This window comes from Elephantulus edwardii, unplaced genomic scaffold (genome assembly GCF_000299155.1).
Source record: "Elephantulus edwardii isolate Elephantulus edwardi_28Jun2011 unplaced genomic scaffold, EleEdw1.0 scaffold00075, whole genome shotgun sequence".
NCBI lineage: Eukaryota > Metazoa > Chordata > Mammalia > Macroscelidea > Macroscelididae > Elephantulus > Elephantulus edwardii.
The window spans coordinates 4,720,153-4,740,133 of NW_006399825.1; the positions used below are offsets into that span (position 1 = coordinate 4,720,153).

Here is a 19,981-nt window from a genome sequence, read left to right on the forward strand (position 1 = left end):
GGGGGGGAAGGGGAAGAGTGAACCTGACTGGCGTAAGTGTTATTCTATACCCTTTGCCAAAGTCTGGTCCAGGAATGGATAAACCTAAGCTCTTCAGACCAAGGAGACCTAAGGACTTACTAGAGATTTTGAGAGGACTTCTAGAATCTAGCCTGACTCTTTCACTGCATATAAATGAAGATGCACAGAGCCCCAACTGCAACTGGCAATTATCCCGTAACCACGAGGGTAGCCAGCCTGAGGATGATGCCAATGCTGTGGTTGAAAAGAGAAGGGAGGGGAAAAAAACCCCTGGGTTCCTGGTGGCACTACTGAATCAGAAATACCGAAGCTCATTCTACTATAAGACTTCATTTGTTGAAAGCAAATATATTTCTTTATTGTTGAAGTAATTTTACTTTGGTTTTTAGTTACTTGCAACTAAAAGCTACACAGTGGTACCAGTACAGCATTCTTTCAACTATTACAATCTGTATTAAGTAGAAACAATACCAACATTCTTTCATACTTACTTAATTTATAAATTAGAAGGCTGATTTATCTATCCAATTTTAACAAAGTGAATGTTTTTAAAAGAACTATCTCGTATTATCCCAATATCTGAGGTGGATTTTATGAAAAGCTTATATTCATGATTACTGCCCTATTTACTCAAAGTTCTTGCTGTAGGCTTTGTCTTGAATGTGTAAGACCATTCGCCGTGCATAGAAGTCCCTGTACTCCTCTGGTAACTCAGACAATGTTCTTAAGGCTCTGTCCAAAATCTGTGCGGCTCTTGATGCTGCAGTAGGATCTTTGTTTCCATAGGTATCTGTCTTATCATAGCACTCAGAAGGAAGGTGCTTCCAAAACACATTCACTCCCACTCCAAACTCTTCAGAGATTACGTTATGGAACCATAAAGCTAGAGAACGTTTTAAAAAGACAAGTTAAAAATAAAACCTGCAGTTAAAAAAAACCTCAAAATGTCAGTGAAATATCACGAATTACATATAGCCAATGTAAGAAATAATTCCTGTAACTAGATCCCTTCGTTAGCACACTACCAGCTTTTAACAGAATCATTTTAACTTTTGTGAATTGCCAACCAATTTAAAGTGTCAATAGCACAACCCTACTTTAAAAACCTTTGGAAACAGCAATTTTTCTTTTTAACTTGAAAGACATAATAAAGTTGTATTTGTTTTGTTATTCTCCAATTTGAGCTGTGGCTTGTTACTTGTTTACACTTCCTGAGTAATGAAACCACATCAACGTTGTTTATTTTTTTGTAACAGAACATTTCAATTATTTGAGGAGAATCTTTGGCTTTTTCTGATTCAGTACAGTAATCATGCACTTTTGTTCTCAAAGACTTCCTGTTTAAAATGTAATGTGGTTCTCTAACTTGCTTAAATTTGCATTCATTGTAGCTGCCTCAGTTTTCTATTTCTTATGCAATTATAATAGTATTTATTTCACCTCAGTAAGTAGAAAACCTTACCAAAATTATTTTGGTGTTGGAAGGATGAGTAAGCTTCCTCATATTATGTAGCTAATTCATTTTTTACTCCCTTTAGAAAGTGTCTATTTTTAATTGAATATAAATATTTTCAAAATATTCCTGTAGATTCTAAGAGAATACTAAAGTGATCTCAAGGGAGTTCTGGTGGCTTAGTGGTAAAGATGTGCACTGCCAACACAAAGTATATGGTTCAAATCCACCAGCTGTTCCACGGGAGAAAGATGGGCAATCTATTCCCGTGTAATTTACTGCCTCTGAAAACTCACTGAAGGGTCAGGTATGAGTTGGTTCTGACATAATGCCACAAAGTAGTATCATAACCTAACAAGGATAAAATATTACTCTCATCAAAATATTTAATCTTGTGAAATAGAGAAGAGTTAAAAGATGCTAGCTAAACTTTAGAAATAAAGCTCATTCTAAGAATGCTCTAGGAAAAGCAAAAGCTTAAAATATTTTGATTTGCATAACTAGTTTTCAGATAAGATTTTAATTTCAGCTACTCTTTCAAAAATGTCACTTAAAAAATTTAATATAGTAAGAGTAAAAGCTAACCATAATGTTAAGTTTAAATTAAAAACTGAAGCTTTTAAATATATATATTTAAACTGTATATGTATATATACAGTTCCATAGTATTTTCATCTATATTGTTCAGCTATAAAGATGGCTAAGGCCTGAGGTGGGGGTTGGGGGTGGAAAAGATATCCAATATAAAAAATATTAAGCATTTTAAAAAAAATTCAATACAGAACAATAGAAAGCTTCCAAAATAAAAAATATGTAAGTATAAAAAGATCCCAGCATTCCTTTTAGAAACTAATATACAGATTAATGTCAACAAATTTAGGAACAAAAAGTAAAATTATCCAATTTTTATACATGATAATTATGTAAAAAAGATCAGGTCATTTGGAGAATACAAAGGTCAACAAAACATGGTTCTTTGTCCTCAAGGCATTTAAAATCTAGCCCCAAAAGATTTATTTTCATTTTAATACTAATTGCTTTTATCACAAACAATGTTAATAATAATTATGTATTAATTCACTATGGGAACTACACCTATATAAAAAGAGGTTCTTAATGTCTCCCTTTAATTTTAATTATGGTTTTTTTATAATCTTCAGGTATTAACGTCTAAATATTAATTGTAGATATTAATTATAATGTCTCATCAGTCCACGGCAATTTTCTAAACTTTCAAACATCTTTTTATTGCACAAAGAATTTAAGAGATAATAATTTAGGCTGCTACAGAAAAATGGGTTTAACATATAACACAGGATGAAATTATAAAATCTTGGTACTTAACAAAATCTCTATTCTGTTTTGATTTTGAAAAACTTATTTCTTAGAAATGAATAAATGATATTATTCTGAGATATGCAAATATTGTAGAAATGAAATTATTTTTTAAAAAAATCTCAAATATGCACAATATTTTTCCTGAGAAAGAAAACTGAATTTTACAAGAATTTGCCTAAATTAATTTTACAAACAACATGGAGACTGAACTGGAATCAACTTTATATTACATAACAATACTACTTTGAAAACATATACATAGAGTTATTTATAGAAGTCTCTGGTACAAAATACATATAAAAAATATACTTTTATCCTATAAACTGACACAAAGGATGAGTGACAGAGTTCAGATTTTATAAACTGCATACTACTGAGATTTAGAAATCTTACCTGGAATAAATAAGACATCTCCAGCTTCAAGGGAACACTCATATCTTTTAGCTTTGGAAAATAGAGGATATCTAGCCAAGTCTGGTTTATCTATATTCAGTACTTCTGATTTACTACCTAAAAAATTCCAAGGAAAAGATACATAGATCGAAAAAAGTTAGCATTTTTAAAAAGTAATCAGAAATAAAAATTTGAAAATGTATTCTTTTGTGTATAATTACTGAACCCATGTGGTAAGGACAATTACTATTATCCTGAAACCTAAGATAATTTTCAATGACCCAGCCTCTAATTATGACAACTGGCACTCTTGTAACATAATTAAGATAACCTGAAAAATCTCATTCTTCGTATAGCCTATCATTACCTATGTACACACACAATGGAGAACACAATACATCATAATTGGGAAGAAGTCCCAAGATGTTTATAGAAATAGAGTTCTCAAAAAGAATAACTGAATAGTCTAGACTTTAGAAATATAAATGTAGTAGAAAAAGAATGTACCTGATAAATATAAATACTGGGCATCTCGAGGACTGAATAGGACAACACGCTTTTTTCCTGTCACTTGTATTAAAAAGTTATCCATAACCTGAAAGCCAGTAAGAACTTACAGATAAGAAGCATCTAAAACTTACAAAATCACCAGTAAGTCAGTTAACTGTAAATCCCATCCTTTAGCAAAAGCAGTTTTCCCCTAATCAACATTTATCTGACCTAAAATCCTTAGTGTAAAATTCTACTCTAACAAGGAAAACATTTGTATTCTATATACCACACTATGTCTTTATAGAAGACATTTCTGCAGCACTGCCTTAAGATGGAAAAGTCTAGTAAACCATTAGGAATTCTGGAGCCTAGAATCTGTTTACTCTTGTCGCAACATTAACCAACAGTGAGAGTAGTTAAACTTAATTGAGGCTCTCCTTGGTTAATATTTATTTCACTTATCTGTTAAGGAATTCTTTAAGGCCAACATCAGACCACAGACTGAAAGCACTGGAAAATACAAGAACTTCTGCAACCACTGCTCAACTCTTTCGGTAAAAAGCCAATCATAATTCGGCTACAGACATATTGCCATCAAACTGATTCCAACTCATATGTTTTACAAGATAATTAATCTGTTCAGAACCAGATTGCCACATCTTTCTTCCATGGAACAGTTACTAGGTTTGAACCACCAACCTTTCTGTGCTTAAGGCTCCTTAGTCTGGCTATATACATGTTGAATACTAAATTATCACTTTAGGAATATAATGTGGCAAATATTTTTAATGTACTACAAATTTTTTCCATGTATGCAAAGGTAACTTATCACTACAAATTGTGAAAAATGCTGACAGGCAAAGCCATTAATTTTCACATAAGAAATTAAAAGATATATTAACTCAGATATATTTATGATTACTAACATATTCCTTCTACTTAAGCATCCTCCTTTTAATACTGAGCCTTTATTTATTAAGGATGTTATGTATGTATTTACAGTTACCATTCTATGACTGAATTTTAACTTAATAGAAGCTTTATATAAATCTCACTGTAATTTCAGTTAAAAGACCACTTAAAATTTAAAACCTAGTCATGGAATATATTTAAACATGTATGTATGCTAACATGTCATTTTCTCACATGTTCTTATAAGATCTTTACAAAACAGTATGTTAAGATTTCATATCTCCTACTAAGAGTTTGTTAGCTGAATTATATAATACATCCATTAGAATTAATAGCCTGAATTTGAACTTAAAAATAGAAAAAAACTTCTCACTATTTAGAAAAAGATTTAGTTACTAGTGTTCTTTATCTCAAACTACATATAATACTAATATTCTTAATGCCTTATTCTTATGCATATACATTAATAGACATATTTAAGCAAATAAAAATTATAAAATTATAAAAAACCCAAATTATCAAGATCAATATTCTACTCATCCTGCTGTCCTATAAATTCAGTAGACATGTGACACTGTGTGCAGTCATTATACTCTAAATTTTCATTGGAAATGGCTCTCTATAAGCTTTTGACTTCACCTGAATAATAATAAATAATAATCATCATCATCCAACATGCATGACTCATATCATTCTATTAAGCACTGTTTTCACTTTCATAATTTCCCTCTCCTGCATCCATTTCTTCACACACACACAAAAAAAATCTTCTTCATAAAACTGAGCTTGTGCATAATGATGACTCCAGAACAAGACCACAGAGAAATGCAATGTGAAGAACTAACCACACAGGACCACTTCATCATCCTGCAGAAAACCCAACGGGCAAATTTCTGCTTCAACATATTCTATGGCAAAGATCTTTAAGGTAGATTATAGAAAGTTAAAACAGGGACTGTAATATCTCTAAGTTAGCTTTTAGATCTCACATTTAAATAGCATACATCATAGTGGGTCCAAAGTTGTAATCCTGGTGAGCTAATACGAAAAACACTAGAAAAGAACTGCTCCTCGTTGAAGAAGTCTGGGAACTGAATATCTCTTTCCAATAAAGGAAACTGCTTTCTGATATCTGCAACATCCTGCATTAAAAGAAACATAATTTAAAAAAAGAGATTAAAAAAATATCAAGAAAGTAATAATTTTAACAGTAAATCTAATAGTACTGGCATAGCGATTATTTTATCAAAGGCTGCCAATGGGGCAAAACGTGGTTCACTGCTTTAAGATACTAAGATGGGACAATCTACCAAACACATCATCTTTCATTTATAAAGTAGTAACAGACTATAGAGCAGCATTGCAGATGAATGCTTCATTAATAGAAAAGTTCTTCCAACTTTAATCAAGAACTATACAAATATGATCTACTCTAATACTAAATATGATAGGTTCACAAGTCAACAGCTCGGTACCATCAACCATATAACATTTATTTTACTAAAGAGGAATAATAGAAAATAACTAAGTGGTGAACAGGGAGAAAATGTGTCATTATACCATTCTAGTGGCCACTCCTTGACACTGCAGTCCACACTAATTTGACTCAGAACACACGTCATAGCATTCATAAGATCCAAAAGACAATGATTCCAACTATCAAAGCCGAGATAAAGCATTATTCAGTAATTTTGAAAATTGTTTATCATAACTGTATTAGTTGACTGCTCATTTGTAAAATATGCAGTTGAATGGATTTTTTAGATGGACACAGTATCTTTACAACAAAAGTGACCAGTTAAAGAGGACTAACACTAAGATCTATAATTCTACCTAAAAAACTAAGTAAGTAATTAACTTCTAATAAGCTTATCCATATTAAGATACAAATCAGTGAGAGAAAAAAAGATAGAATAAGCTGAATTCTATCAGGGAGTATGTAACATTACAAGGTCAGTTAACATGTTTAGGCTTTATTTCAAGTTTTATATTCAAAATTTTTACCTTTCTTGGATCTTCCCCAAGTGATCGTAAGTAATACTTCTCATCCTTAAACACGCCAAAGAAAAAATTCATCAGCATTCATTTAAAAACATTAGGAAGTAAAGAAGGAAGTAAATAAGTTTTAAGATCTAACCCAGTTAAGCTGTTTTCTAAAAAAATTCATTTCTCTTTCCCTTTCTACTAATGCTCTCTGGTGGCCAAATGAGGAAATGTCTTTACATGTTGCTTATACAAGTGACGATCCACAAAGCATTAAATAACACAAATTCTAAAAATGATAATGCATATTTTAGACATTATAAAATTTTTCTATAGTCTTAGGTCCTTAATTAACATTATTAATAATTTTATTAAGCTAACATTTAATTAATTTAATGACCATGTAGGGCACTGTGCTGGAATTTTACAGCTTTTATTTGACCAGCCCTTACAACTTTATGAAGATACTGCTGTATCTCCTTTTTATATTCGAGTATACTGAGACACCGAAAGTAATCCGGCTAACATCTGAAGGCTAATGAGTAGCAGAACTAGGTTGTAGGGTATGCCCAGCTAATACTGAAGAATGGCTGTCAGAGAAGGCTATACATTTGGAAATCTAATTCTTTCTAAAGAAAATCCATTTGTTTTATAGATACTAATGCTTTCAAGTGAAAATATATTAAAAATAATTACCTCTGAAATAAAGAATTCTTTATGCTTTTCTTCCGCTGCTCTCTGGACCAATTTGTCAAAAGGTAAAGTTCTGAAATAAATATGAAAGACTCTTTGGACTTAGTAATAAATGACTTCTTGACAATCTCATGAATACACATGTACACACACATGTTGTTAGGTGCCGTCAAGTCGACCATGACTTGTAATGACCCATATGAAGTACAGAACAAAGTCATGACATTACAAGAAACGTTCAATGGCTTGTTATGGTTCACAGATTGAGGTCTGCAACTGTGGATGCCCACCAGCACAAGCCATATTTAAAAAGAAAAAAAGGGAACCTGTGAAGCTATTGCTGTGCTAGGGAGCAATGGTAGCCTAGTGCTAAGAAGCTGAGCTGCAATCTCAAAGGTACAGGGTTTAAATCCATCAGCTGCTCGATAGAAGAAGGATGTGCCATCTCCTGTGTGTAATTTACTACCTCTGAAAGCCCACGTGGAGGGTCAGCTAGGGGTCTGTTGCAACTACACATTGGTGCAGCCATACCAACAGGAGTTAAAATCTTCCAATTTTTGCAAAATACTTTCTTATCTACTAAAAATGCTATCATGTATATGTAGTATATGATACATGACATGTAACATATGTGTTAATTGACTCTGTTATTTAGTCAATAGTAACCTAGTAGGAAAAAAGATAAAAAGTGAAACACAAAAAAACACCAAAAAATTTTTAAAAATCTAGGCTCCGTCTAACATACTTTGGACATGTTGTGAGGAGAGACCGGTCCTTGGAGAGGGACATCATGCTTGGGACGGTGGAGGGACAGTGCAGGAGAGGAAGGCCCTCTATGAGGTGGATTGATTCAGTGACTGGGATAATTGGGATGGGAGTGTCAGAGACAGTGCGATTGGCACAGGACAGAGCGGAGTTTAGGGCTGTTGTACATAGGGTCGCTATGAGTCACAGGCGACTTGATGGCACACAACAACAACAACAACATTGATAACTAAGTTTTTGAGAAGCTGAAAGTTACACGTGGATTTTCTGACTCCATGGAGGGTTGGAACCTTTAGCCTTTGCACTGCATTGTTAAAAGGTCAACTGTGTGCCTATGTGCCTTTTAAAGTTTAATATAATGTACTACTTTATTATAATATCCATATATTTATTAGGATCTATCATCTACAACTCTACCAAGGTTAAAAAAAAAAGGCAGGAATGCTGGAGTGAAGGGAGAGAACAAAAGATTTCAAAGGGCTGCTCAAGAAGAAAAGGCAAAGTATATATAATGCTATGTACAAAAAGCTGGAGTCAGAAAACCAAAAGCAAAGACCTCATTTAGCATTCCTCAAGCTCAAAGAGCTGAAAAACAGAGTTACGCATCGAGTTGCAATACTTAAGGATGCCATGGGCAGAACTCTAAATGATCCAGGAAGCATCAGAAGAAGATGGAAAGAGTACATTGAGTCACCATACTAAAAAGAATTGGCTAACACAGAACCATTTCAAGAAGTAACATAAGATCAGGAACTAATGGTGATGAAGGGGAAAGTTCAAGCTGCCCTGAAGGCACTGGCAAAAATAAGGTCCTGGGAATTGATGGGATAATAACTGCCATGCTTCAAAAACAGATGCAACCCTGGATGTGCTCACAAGGCTATGCTAAGGAATTTAGAAGACAGCTACCTGGCCAACGACTTGAGAGCTGTATTTGTTCCCATTCTCAAAAAAGGTGGAAATTATTAATTACCATTAATAGCACATGCAAGCAAAATCTTGCTGAAGATAATACAAAAACCACTAGAGCAGTAGTACATTGACAGAGAACTGCTAGAGATTCAGGTTCAATATAAAGAGGCACCAGGGAAATCTTTGCTGATGTCAGATGGATCTTGGCTGAAAGCAAAGAGTACCAGAAGTCTCTTACTTGTGTTTTATCAACTATACCAAAGCATTGTACTGGGTAGGATCATAACAAATTGTAGCTAACATTGAGAAGAATGGGAATCCAGAACACTTTGATTGTGCTCATGTGAAACCTATACGTAGGCCAAAAGCTGTTGTTCAGATAAAGAGAACACTGCAGAGTATAAAATCAAGAAAGGTATGCATCAGGGCTGCATCCTTTCTCCATACCTGTTTAAACTCTATGCCAAACAAGTCATCTGAGAAGTCAGACTTTATGAAAGAGAATGTGGCATCAGGACTGAAAGACTATTTAATGCTTGATGAAAGTGAAGAGGACTTGAAGCATTTGCTGTAAAAGACTATGCCTTCAGTATGGGTTACATGCCACTATCAAGGAGAAAAATTCTCACCACTGGACCAACAGGCAACAACATGATAGATGGAGAAAAGAATGAAGTTGTCAATGATTCTATCTTACTTCATCAGCCCTCCACCTTTCCAAGTTTGATGTCTTTTTCCAAGGATTGACCCCTCCTAACAACATTCCAAAGTTTGTGAGATGAAGTTTCACCATCCTTTGAGGAGTATCTTAGCTGTATTATCTCTGACATAGTTGTTTGTTCTCTTGGTGGTCCATGGTATATCTAGAGTTCTCCATCACCACAGCTCAGTAATTGATTCTTTTTCTGTTGTCTTTATTCACTGTCCAACTCTCAGGTATACTGCTAGTAACTGAAAAGACTATAGCTTGGATCAAGTACACATTAGTCTTTAAGCTAACATCCTTGCTCTTCAGAAGTTGGTACCACAAACAACCACCTTGATACCAGCAGTCAGGAAATCAAAAGACATGCTGCATTGGGAAACTCTATAGTCAAGAACCTCTTCAAAGTTCTGAAGACCAAGGATGTTAGCTTAAAGACTAAGGTGTAATTATGGGTGGTGGAGATGGTGAGAATGGCACAAGACAGGACAGGGTTCAGATCTGTTGTTTCCAGGGTCCTAAAGAACAACAAATTGTACAATTCTAAGTTTTCAAAATTCATTTGTTATCAGGTGTTCTCCTGATAAGCCTGTTCAGGCTTAGATTGCTTCCAAGAACCAAGACAAGTCTCGTGATAAATGGAGCAAACCACCAGGGCTCCTTTGGAAGAGATAGTGGACACAGTCCTACTCAGTTTTCCTGTATTTTGGAAAATTCACAGATCAAAAAGCTAGTAACTACTCTCTCTCTCGTATCACCCTCTCTTATTTTAAAGCTTCCAAGGAGGAGTTCATTTTATTTTTATTTTTTTTTTGGGGGGGGGGAGGAGTTCATTTGAAGTGATCCATTTTTATTCTTCTCCAAAATTTCTGCCAAATGCTTGCTACACACAGGGCTGAACTATCTAAAAGCAGTTTCCTTTTCCTTACACTCTTACACCTAAAAGCTATCTTTTCTGGGCCCTATTTTATCTTTTAAATTTTTTACAATTGAAGATATTGCCTCCTACATGAAGTTGACACTTCAGTAATACCTGCTGGCCGCATTGCTCTCCACCCCCAAAAAAGAGAGTGCCTGTCAGCCCTTCCTCTGCCCATGTGAATGAGCTGCTGTACTAAAGCCTCAGGACTATAGCATGGAGAGCATACTCAAGGTCAACTGGGAAAATACAGCCAAAAAAACCAGTATTCTACATCCTACTCTGTTCTAAGATCATCAATCAACAAAATCAAAAGGGCAGAATTTGCCCAGGGAAAAGCTCAGAAGGCAGGGAGATAGGATAGCAGGTAAGAGAAAAGGAGTGCAGAGAAGCTTTTCCTTTGCTTTACTTTCTGATTCCAAACAGGAGTTAAGATTTGTAATCCTTTTATTCTTATCATCAAATAAAATACCCTCCCATTTGGAATCTGTACTGGGAAGGTGTGTGTGTGGGGGGAGTACTATAAACAAAACAAAACACAAACCAACCAACCAAGAAAAGTATCTTTTTTATTTACTTGCCTAGCAACTTTCCTAAAAATTCCTTGGGTGAAGATAAATGTAGTATGTCAGCTGTGCTCTCAGATAATGTTTATTCTAAAAATGAGACTAAGATAGCAGCATTAGCAACAATGATAATGTATCCTTTGGAAGAATACAAGCAGTAACAAATGGTTAAAAGAAAAAAAATTCTGCCTTCTTACTCCCCATTTTTGAGAGTTTGAAGATGCTGGCAGAGAAATACAGCTACTTCCAGACCTTTGACCAAAGGTCACTCGTTTAGTTGACCTTACAGATTTAGGGCAGTGAGAAAGAGTACACCTACCTAGTTGAAGATTCCCATAAGCTCAATCAATCCTTGTGATCAATGGAAGATGCTGTACGCAGACACATCCTTGTTGCCGTATTTATTTTTTTTATGGTGCCAATTTTAGAGAAGTCTTTGAGATACTGCATTTTCCACTTACAATACTGTGACAATAAAGTGCATTGGTAATTCCTTTTATTTATGCACACATTCCATATTCAAATATTGAAAAGGCCCAGAAATTTTCATCTAGCAGTTTAGATTTTGGAATTGCAGTACACCACACATTTGGGTTCTTCCCCCACCCCCCCCTTACTATGGCCTGTTTCCATTTTTGCAAGATTGGTTGGTGATATAACAGAGTAACAGTCAGGTTAATAACTAGAATTAGATGATAGCTCGGCATTCAGACATTGTGATGGAAGAAGTGACAACCAAGCTGGTTGGTAAGACTCAGATTACTGTTTTAAAGAATCTATAACCAGAATACCAGGAGTATACTTTGAATACACAAGGTGAACATAAGGTTCTCTTGCACTTTGCATTCTGAATCTAGAAAACAAAGTGAGAGCAACCAAGGAGTAAAAGCAACTATGTCAAAATTTATAAATCTCTGTATGTTTAACAAATCAGAAAAGAAAGATTCTTTAAGCCTCAAAATGAAGCAATAATTATGAATATACTTGTGTGTAGGATTTGTTATTTTCTACTTTCCTTTTCCACTCACTAATAAGTGGAATAGCACATGAACAGAGAACTGCCTAAAGTGCAGGCTGGGTTTAGAGGAGGCCATGGTACTGGAGATACTACAGCTAATGTCAAACGAACCTTGGCTGAAAGCAAAGAGTATCATAGGAATGTGTCTATCTGTGCTTTATTGACTATGCAAAGGCATTTGATTGTGCGGATCACAATAAACTGGGGCTAACTTGGAGAAGCATGGGAATCCCAGAACACTTGATTGAGCTTATATGAAAATTATACTTAGATCAGGCGACAGTCATGAGAACTGAGCAAAGAGACACTGACAGCATGGTTCAAAATCAGGAAGCGTGTATGCTAGGGATATGTCCTATCATCATATCTTTTCAATCAATATATGGAACAGATCAACCTGCATTATACTGATGACACAATCCTGCTTGCTGAAACTGAGGAAAACCTGAAGCACTTGTGGCAGAAGGTCAAGGACTTCAATATGCATTGAAGCTCAACATCAAGAAAACAAAGATTCTCACCACTGGGCCAATTGGCAGCATCATGATGGACAGTGAAGAGATTGAGATCGTCAACACTTTCAGTGTGCTTGGCTCTACAATCAACACTCTTATACCAGCAGCCAGGAAATTAAAAGATGAATTGCATTGGGAAAGTCTGCTGTCAGGGATCTCTCCAATGTACCAAAGAGCAACAATGTCAATGTGGAGACTAAAATGTGCCTGAAACAGGCCGTGGTCTTTCCAATTACTTGCTATGCATCAAAGAGCTGGACAATGACTAGGGATGATAGAAGGAGACTTGAGATCTTTGAACTATGTTGCTGAAGAAGAGTATCAAATATACCACAGAATGCTAGGAGAACAAACAGATTCATCCTTGAGAGGGTGAAACCAGGCTGCTCCTTGCAATGGGTCATCATGATTGGAAGGATAGAGGGAGAGCCCAAGAAAGGAAGGTTGACTTATGATAGAGCAGGTTTCAGAGCTATTGTACACAGGGTCACTATGAATCGCAGGCAACCCAATGGCATAAAACAACACTTAACAGCATGGTCCAGGGGTTAAAGCACTTGACCACTAACTCAAGAACCAACAGTCACTCCAAGGAAGAAAGATGTGACAGTCTGTTCCCAATAAAGATTTAGTCATGTAAATTCTTGGGGTAGCTTTATTGAGCCATTGGATTGGCATGGGTCAGCATCAATTCAAGAGCAATGTGACTGGTTTGGTCATTGCTAAAAAGGATTAAACCAATTTCTCCCACTCCCATCCCCCCCCCAAGCACTAATAATCTTGCAATGTTTTTAGATGCCCTAGAGAAAGACTTGAAAGAAGCTAGATAGGAACTATTACATAATATGTGCTTTCAAAACAAGTTTTTAAAACTTTAAAAGACACACAAAACATCAAGGTCATTCAGGATGAAATTTCAATAGCTATTTGTTATGGAACTGGCCCCTTTGGAAAATAAACATCATTAACTGCAAGCTCCAAACCACTCATCATTCCAGCACTTTCTTCCACCTTACTGATTTAATGAAAAGTCTTACAGTTACTTAGAACAATTTATGGCAATTAAGTTCAATTCACAGTCTATTAAATACTAAAATAATAACAGAAACTATTGTAAAGATCAAAAGCTGAGGACATGCTTTGGCAGCTGCTATCTAAACTTTTAAAAACTAATGACAAAGGACTAACACTTAACATTGGGAGCTTTGTTTTACTCATCTCCAAGCTGAAGGCCTTTATAAACTACACAATGTTTCAAAAGCTTGAACTTGGTGGGAACTGTGCTTGATGAGAATATGGGAGTTATTTTTTAATTTAACATTTTTAATGGAACTCATAGGAACAAATAACATTTTAAAACTATGAGATAATAGCACTTAGAGATTTCAAGTTTAGACATTCAGCAGCTTTTAAATGTCTCTTTAAGACCTTTAATAGATTCCAAAGAACATAAATGACAATCCTGGGTAAAATGAAGGTATTTAAGGTTTTCTTGCTTTTGGCCAAAGAGAAAATGAAGCATAATTTTAAAAGCTATTCAAGTTGGTATCTTATGTTTCTGGAGAGCAGAGGAAAAAAACCATGGGTCTATCATTATCTAAATACAAATCAGGATTTTAAAATTTTCTAAAAATAAGGCATCAAAATGGGTTCTGAAGAAAGGCTTCTGAATTTCTTATCCTAGAAAACAATTCCTAATATGGTAGGATAAATCAATTAATCAGACACTCAATGAATACATCACATCTTTAGATGTAATCTAATTATAGTTAAAGAAATTCTGTCTCTCACTCCAGATGACTCTAGTAAGTATAAAGTGTACACCCTATTTTTAAAAATGGTCTTTAGAAATGTCTGTATAATTATATAAACTCAAAGTACTTTTACAAATCAGGAACGTATACCATGATTTTATTAAATTAGGCAAAAGCTGAAATACTCTCATCAACTCTCTGCTGTTGACTTCCAGCTGCTCTTTCAGTAGGTTTTTCAGGAGGCTGTGAACTGCGTGGGAGGAGGCTGCTGGTGTTTCTCCTGTGGAGCCGCTGCTGGACACAAAGAGAGACAGTGCCTTTGGGTTAGCAGCACAGCTCCCTACGGATTAAGGCTCTATAGCTCCCGGGAATACTAGACAGTCTTTTGCATAACAGTGAAAAAATATTTTAAGTTTTTAAAATATTTATTTTTTTATCCCCAGAGTAAACCTCAGAAGAAATACCTATATACAAAGTTCTTACTAATGAAGTCCATCTGTGGAACTGCAGTAACGTGAACCTTGACTTCTTTTCTCCCTCCAACCTGGCATAGGTAATCCACCGTCCATCTGCTTGTACATGCTCCCAAGTCAATGCCTTTCAACACTAATGGTTTTCTCTGGAAATAAGCAGAGGGGGGCAGATAACAAACAAGCTCATGAATACCAACAATGCACTGACCTTATAGTAACACCAAACCCCAAACCCAAACTCACTGCCAACAGGCCAACTGGAACTGGTAAGGCTGTCAGGTCTCTGAGGCTGTAAATCTTTCTAGGAGGAGACTGTCATCCTTCCCCTGTTGAGTTCCTGGTCAATTAGAACTACTAACCTTTCAGTTAAGCCCAAAACGGAATAGACTATATCACCAGAGCTACTTATACTAAGCACAAAAGATCAAAACCGAGATAGGATGCATGTTCCCAAGATGCTCAAATGGAATACTTCTATTGGCTCACGCTATCATTAAAAATAAATAAATAAATTGATGTAATACACTAAGAACAAAGGACTAGAAGAAAAAGGACAAAGGAAAAAACCTCACAACATTTGTAACAGTAACAGAATAGAATGAAAGAAAAATCTGTATTTTATACAAACATTTTTTTAAAATGGATAAGCTTTATCACAAAAATATATTTCTCATCCTACACTTTACTGTGTGTTGTTGTCATGTACCGTCCAGTTGTTCGTGACTCATAGCAGCCCTACATACAACAGCCCTAAACCCTGCTCGACCTCTTACCAACCTGTGCTGATTTGAAATTCTGAATTTACAAATACTTTTTATAACTTGACATCATTTCATACTTACTGAATAGCTTCAAGACAGTACAACATATTCCCATCCTTTTCTTATTCACCAATATGTTAACATTTTGTCCCCATTTGTTCAGTTTCTTTGAGAGTTTGAGTTTGAGTATGAGTGTGTGCTGTGTCTGGAAAGAGGCATATAATTACACATCATTTCTTCTGAATCATGTAAGGATAAACTGCTAACACCATGCTCCTTTATCTCTACATTCTTGATGTGTACTTTCCCGAGAACAAATCCAATCTCTTACACAACTATCGTGTAACTATGAAAACAAGTTGACATTGATGCACCTATTACATATTATCTACTCAAAGTCCATATTCAAGTATCAGTAATTATATTTATATGCATCTGAAAGTTAGACAATGAATAAGGATGACAGAAGAATAGATGCCTTTGAGTGGTGGTACTAGAAAAAAAAGTAATAATTATCCCATGGTCTACCAAAAGAACAATCTATATCTTGCAGGAAGTGCAATGATAGTGAAACTTCATTTCTCCTATTTTGGTTATGTTGTCAGGAGGGGGTGGTCCTTGGAAAAGGACATCATGCCGGGGAAAAATGGAAGGTCAGACAAAGAGAAAAAAAAAAACCTGACAATGGGCATCAACATATCAGGGACCTAAAAAAAAAAACACAAAAAACAAAAAAAACAACAAAACATATCAGGGACCTTGAGGATGGGGCAGGATAGAGCAAGGTTCAAATCTGTTGTTGCTAGGGTTGCTATGGGTAGTAGCTGATTAAATGGCACCTAACAACAACCACCTTTTTAGAAATTTATTTTCTTGCCCCAGGTTTTAATCTGAGATGCCAAACTGCATTTAGCTATCAGATTCTTTCATTCTTTTTTAATCTTGAACAGTTGATTTTGTCTTCTATGACCTTGATTTTTTTGAAGAGAACAGATATTTTGTCATTTGAGTTTGCTGTTTCTTAAAGATTTAGGGTATGAATTTTAGCAAGGCCCAGGACAGAGGAATATTGTTTCCTTTTAAGAAGTGGTATGTAATATTCTGTCTTATTATTTGTTAACATACACTCTGATCAACTGATAATTCAGTAAAGCTATGATAGGTACAAACACACAGAGATTGTTTTTTAAATCATTTTTTCTACATTACTTGGCATTCTAATGTAAAAATGAACCTCATTTATTTAATTCACTTGGTTATTATCAATTGACTTGGGCACCTCAATCTATAGTTTGTTTTGATTTTTTGTTATTGTTATTATGATTTAATGGAAGTTCACAGAAAAGATGGATTTTGATTCATTCATTGTTGAACATTTTCCTCTCTCCCCTCCCAATTCACTTTAAAAAAAAATTCTTCCATTGTTGCATCAGTCTATAGTTTTAATTTGCATGATTCTTATTTAGTCAAGCATCTCCATATGTTTTGTGAATAATTCCTTTTGTCAATAATTCACTCAAGGGATTTTCCACTGTTGTGGTTATTAATTTTTTAAGTCAAGACTTTGCTGTCTCCATTTCCCACCACCCCACCCCATGACCAAATGTAGCCATTTTCAGGGACCTTAATCATCCTTAAGGCTCATAACATGGTTTTAATATTGCCAGCTTTAAAAAGATTTCTGCAGAAATACATACAGGTAAGCAGTCTATAGCTGGTTTCCTATCTCCTCAATTTTTAAAAGTTCTTCAAATACAAAGGTCTTGAATGCACTTCTGAGATACCTGGGAATAAGGACTGAATAAGTTGGGGGGAAGATGAGAACATTCATCAAGAACAGTGATGATCATGAAGAAATGCTCAAAATCCCTAGCCCTAAGAGAGATGCAAATTAAAACAACTATGAGATATCATCTCACCCCAGTCAAAATAGCAAAATTTAACAGAACAGCAAGCAACAAATGCTGGCGAGGTTGTGGAGAAACTGGAACCCTGATTCACTGTTGGTGGGAGTGTAAAATGGTGCAACCCCTGTGGAAAGCAGTATGGTGCTTTCTCAAAAAGTTGCAAATAGAGATACCATTTGACCCAGCAATTCCACTACTGAGAATATACCCTGAAGAGACCATAGCTGACATCCAAGCAGATATATGCACTCCCATGTTTATTGCAGCTTTGTTCACAATAGCAAGGAGTTGGAAACAACCTAAGTGCCCATCAACAAACGAATGGCTAGAGAAGCTGTGGTATATTCGCACAATGGAATACTATGCTGCATTAAAAAACAAGGAACTCATGCAATATTATTCAAAATGGTTGACTCTGGAGAACATTATGCTGAGTGAAATATCCCAGTCACAAAAGGACAAATATTACATGATGCCACTGTTGTAGAAAGGGACTAACCTCAGGGTTGGGGAGACACTGAGTAAGATGTGTTCAATAATGTATACTGCACTGAAACAGAGGAGGGAGAAAACTGTGTAAAAGAGATATATAACTAGGTATTTCTGTCATCACAGGAGTCTAGAGCGAGGGCTACACGGTGGAGGGGACCTGGGGGAGGGTTTGTAAAACAATGAAAGAATATTTTCTTTTACTTTTCCATAATTTTTGACTCATGTACTTATAACTTGTTAGTTAAATTTGTGTCTTCTAGGTTGCAACCCCCCCATGATACATCTTCAGGGATATGAACATGTACGGCTAAGCACAATTAATAACAGTGCATCTAAATTCCAAAATCAATCTCCATAATAGTCTATGTGTTTCCTACTGCCAAAGGGGCCCTTTAGAGTAGTGAGAGAAGATCTTCACCCTGAAACCCACAGCGTCCCTTTTCAGCAGGAAGTAGCTAAGAGAATACGCCATCCCCTTTTCCTTATGACTCAGGGTGAAGTCTCTCTCAGGGAGGAGTGATAGGGAATGGCAAAGGACACACCGACAAAGGAGATTAATCAGAACTGACTTTGACAAGCACTGTGGCAATTGGACAATTAAAACAGGCATTCGGATGGTGGGGAAGAACAAACTGGGGAGGAGGGTAGAGAAAATGGTGCAGTAATGAAGGAATGAAAACCCAAAATCCCTGTAAATGTTCATTAAAACGAATAAAATTTAATAAAATAAAAAAACAACAGTGATGATACTCAGAAGTGTTCTCACCTTTATATTGCCCTTTCTAGGAAAATTGCACAATTTTCTCCTGCATAGCAGCTAGTGGGTCGAACCATTTACATTTCAATTAGTCTGTTACATACTACTACCACACTAGGACTCCTTAAAGAAGTAAACAAGAGCTAAGAATGTTCTTCTTTAAAATAGAGAGTCGTCTTTTTTTATCATTAATTTCTGGATTCTGTATTCGCAGTTCTGATTCTTACTCTGGTGGCCTAGTGTCAAGAAGCTGCGCCGCAACCTCGAAGGCAAGCAGTTTGAGGCCACAGCTGTTCTACAGAAGGATGGGCAATCTCCTCCCTTGCGATTAAGTGCCTCTGAAAACCCGCAGGAGGTTCAGCAATAGGTACATTCCGACTCTGATACACAATAACAACACAACAGTGTTGAATGACACATCAAAACAAAACTAAAAATTCCCAGGTTAGAACTGGCACTCGGATAACTAGAATCGAAAAGCAGGGGACACTTCTCAGGAAATGTCTACTTTTCCTATCAGTTCAATGGTGTTTAGAAAATCCAAATGCAGTAACTTGCAGTAGACCGCCAAACGTCGTTTCTATAGGCACCCGCAGTTCTTTTAAGTAGTAAAGCGGTTGGACAAAAATGCCTCTTGCACCCAACTCACGATCCTGCTCCCCAAAACCTGAAGCTGTTCTTTTCCTTTTTCTGGAAGATTTAATAAATTTACTAGATGCCCGGAATCGCCTAAGCACCTCCACCCTGTCCCTTGGACGAGCCCACTTTGACGCTGGTCGCCTCCGCCCCGAGTGGCGGGTACTGGTTTCCCGCGAGTTCAGCCTCGCACGAGGGCCTCACCTGCGGGTAGAGCTGCTGCAAGAACTGCTCCCGGGAAACGCCCTCGAGCCGGGGCACAGGGAAGCACGTCTCCGCCATGGTTCCTCCACCCCCCACTCTCTTCTCGGCTTCGGAATTTCAACCCCAGGACGTTCCTACACCTCCTGATCCGGCCGGAAACAAGACCTTGCTAGAAAAGGTCCGTCAGTCGATGGGAAAGAGTGGCTGCTCCGGAGCGTGTGACGAGGCTCAGAAAAGTCTCTATTATGCGGGAGATTAGGGTGCTTACTGGTGTTGGCAAAATAAGTCCAGTTTACGCTTCAGCGCCGCTCTCC

At 36.2% G+C, this 19,981-nt stretch overlaps 1 protein-coding gene across 1 annotated transcript; it reads right to left on the reverse strand.

Moving 5' to 3' along the window:
- Positions 1-434: 434 nt before the first annotated feature.
- Positions 435-19,747, reverse strand: TYW5 (tRNA-yW synthesizing protein 5). The gene is made up of 8 exons (XM_006889072.1): positions 19,668-19,747; positions 14,902-15,056; positions 7,289-7,358; positions 6,614-6,658; positions 5,614-5,751; positions 3,713-3,800; positions 3,206-3,322; positions 435-904 (listed from the first exon to the last, which is right to left on the reverse strand). The coding sequence occupies exons 1-8, from the start codon at positions 19,743-19,745 to the stop codon at positions 648-650; spliced, it is 948 nt and encodes a 315-aa protein (XP_006889134.1). The 5' UTR covers positions 19,746-19,747; the 3' UTR covers positions 435-647.
- Between the last annotated feature and the right edge of the window lie 234 nt (positions 19,748-19,981).

What these genes read in the sequence shown, in the direction of transcription:
- TYW5 (XM_006889072.1), bottom strand. Translation starts at nt 19,745, where the DNA reads ATGGCGGAGACGTGCTTCCCTGTGCCCCGGCTCGAGGGCGTTTCCCGG. An exon ending in TGCAGCAGCTCTACCCGCAG is followed by an intron (nt 15,057 to 19,667) that starts GTGAGGCCCTCG and finishes GCTTATTTCCAG; the next exon opens with AGAAAACCATTAGTGTTGAA. An exon ending in CCAGTATTTATATTTATCAG is followed by an intron (nt 3,323 to 3,712) that starts GTACATTCTTTT and finishes GGAATTTTTTAG; the next exon opens with GTAGTAAATCAGAAGTACTG.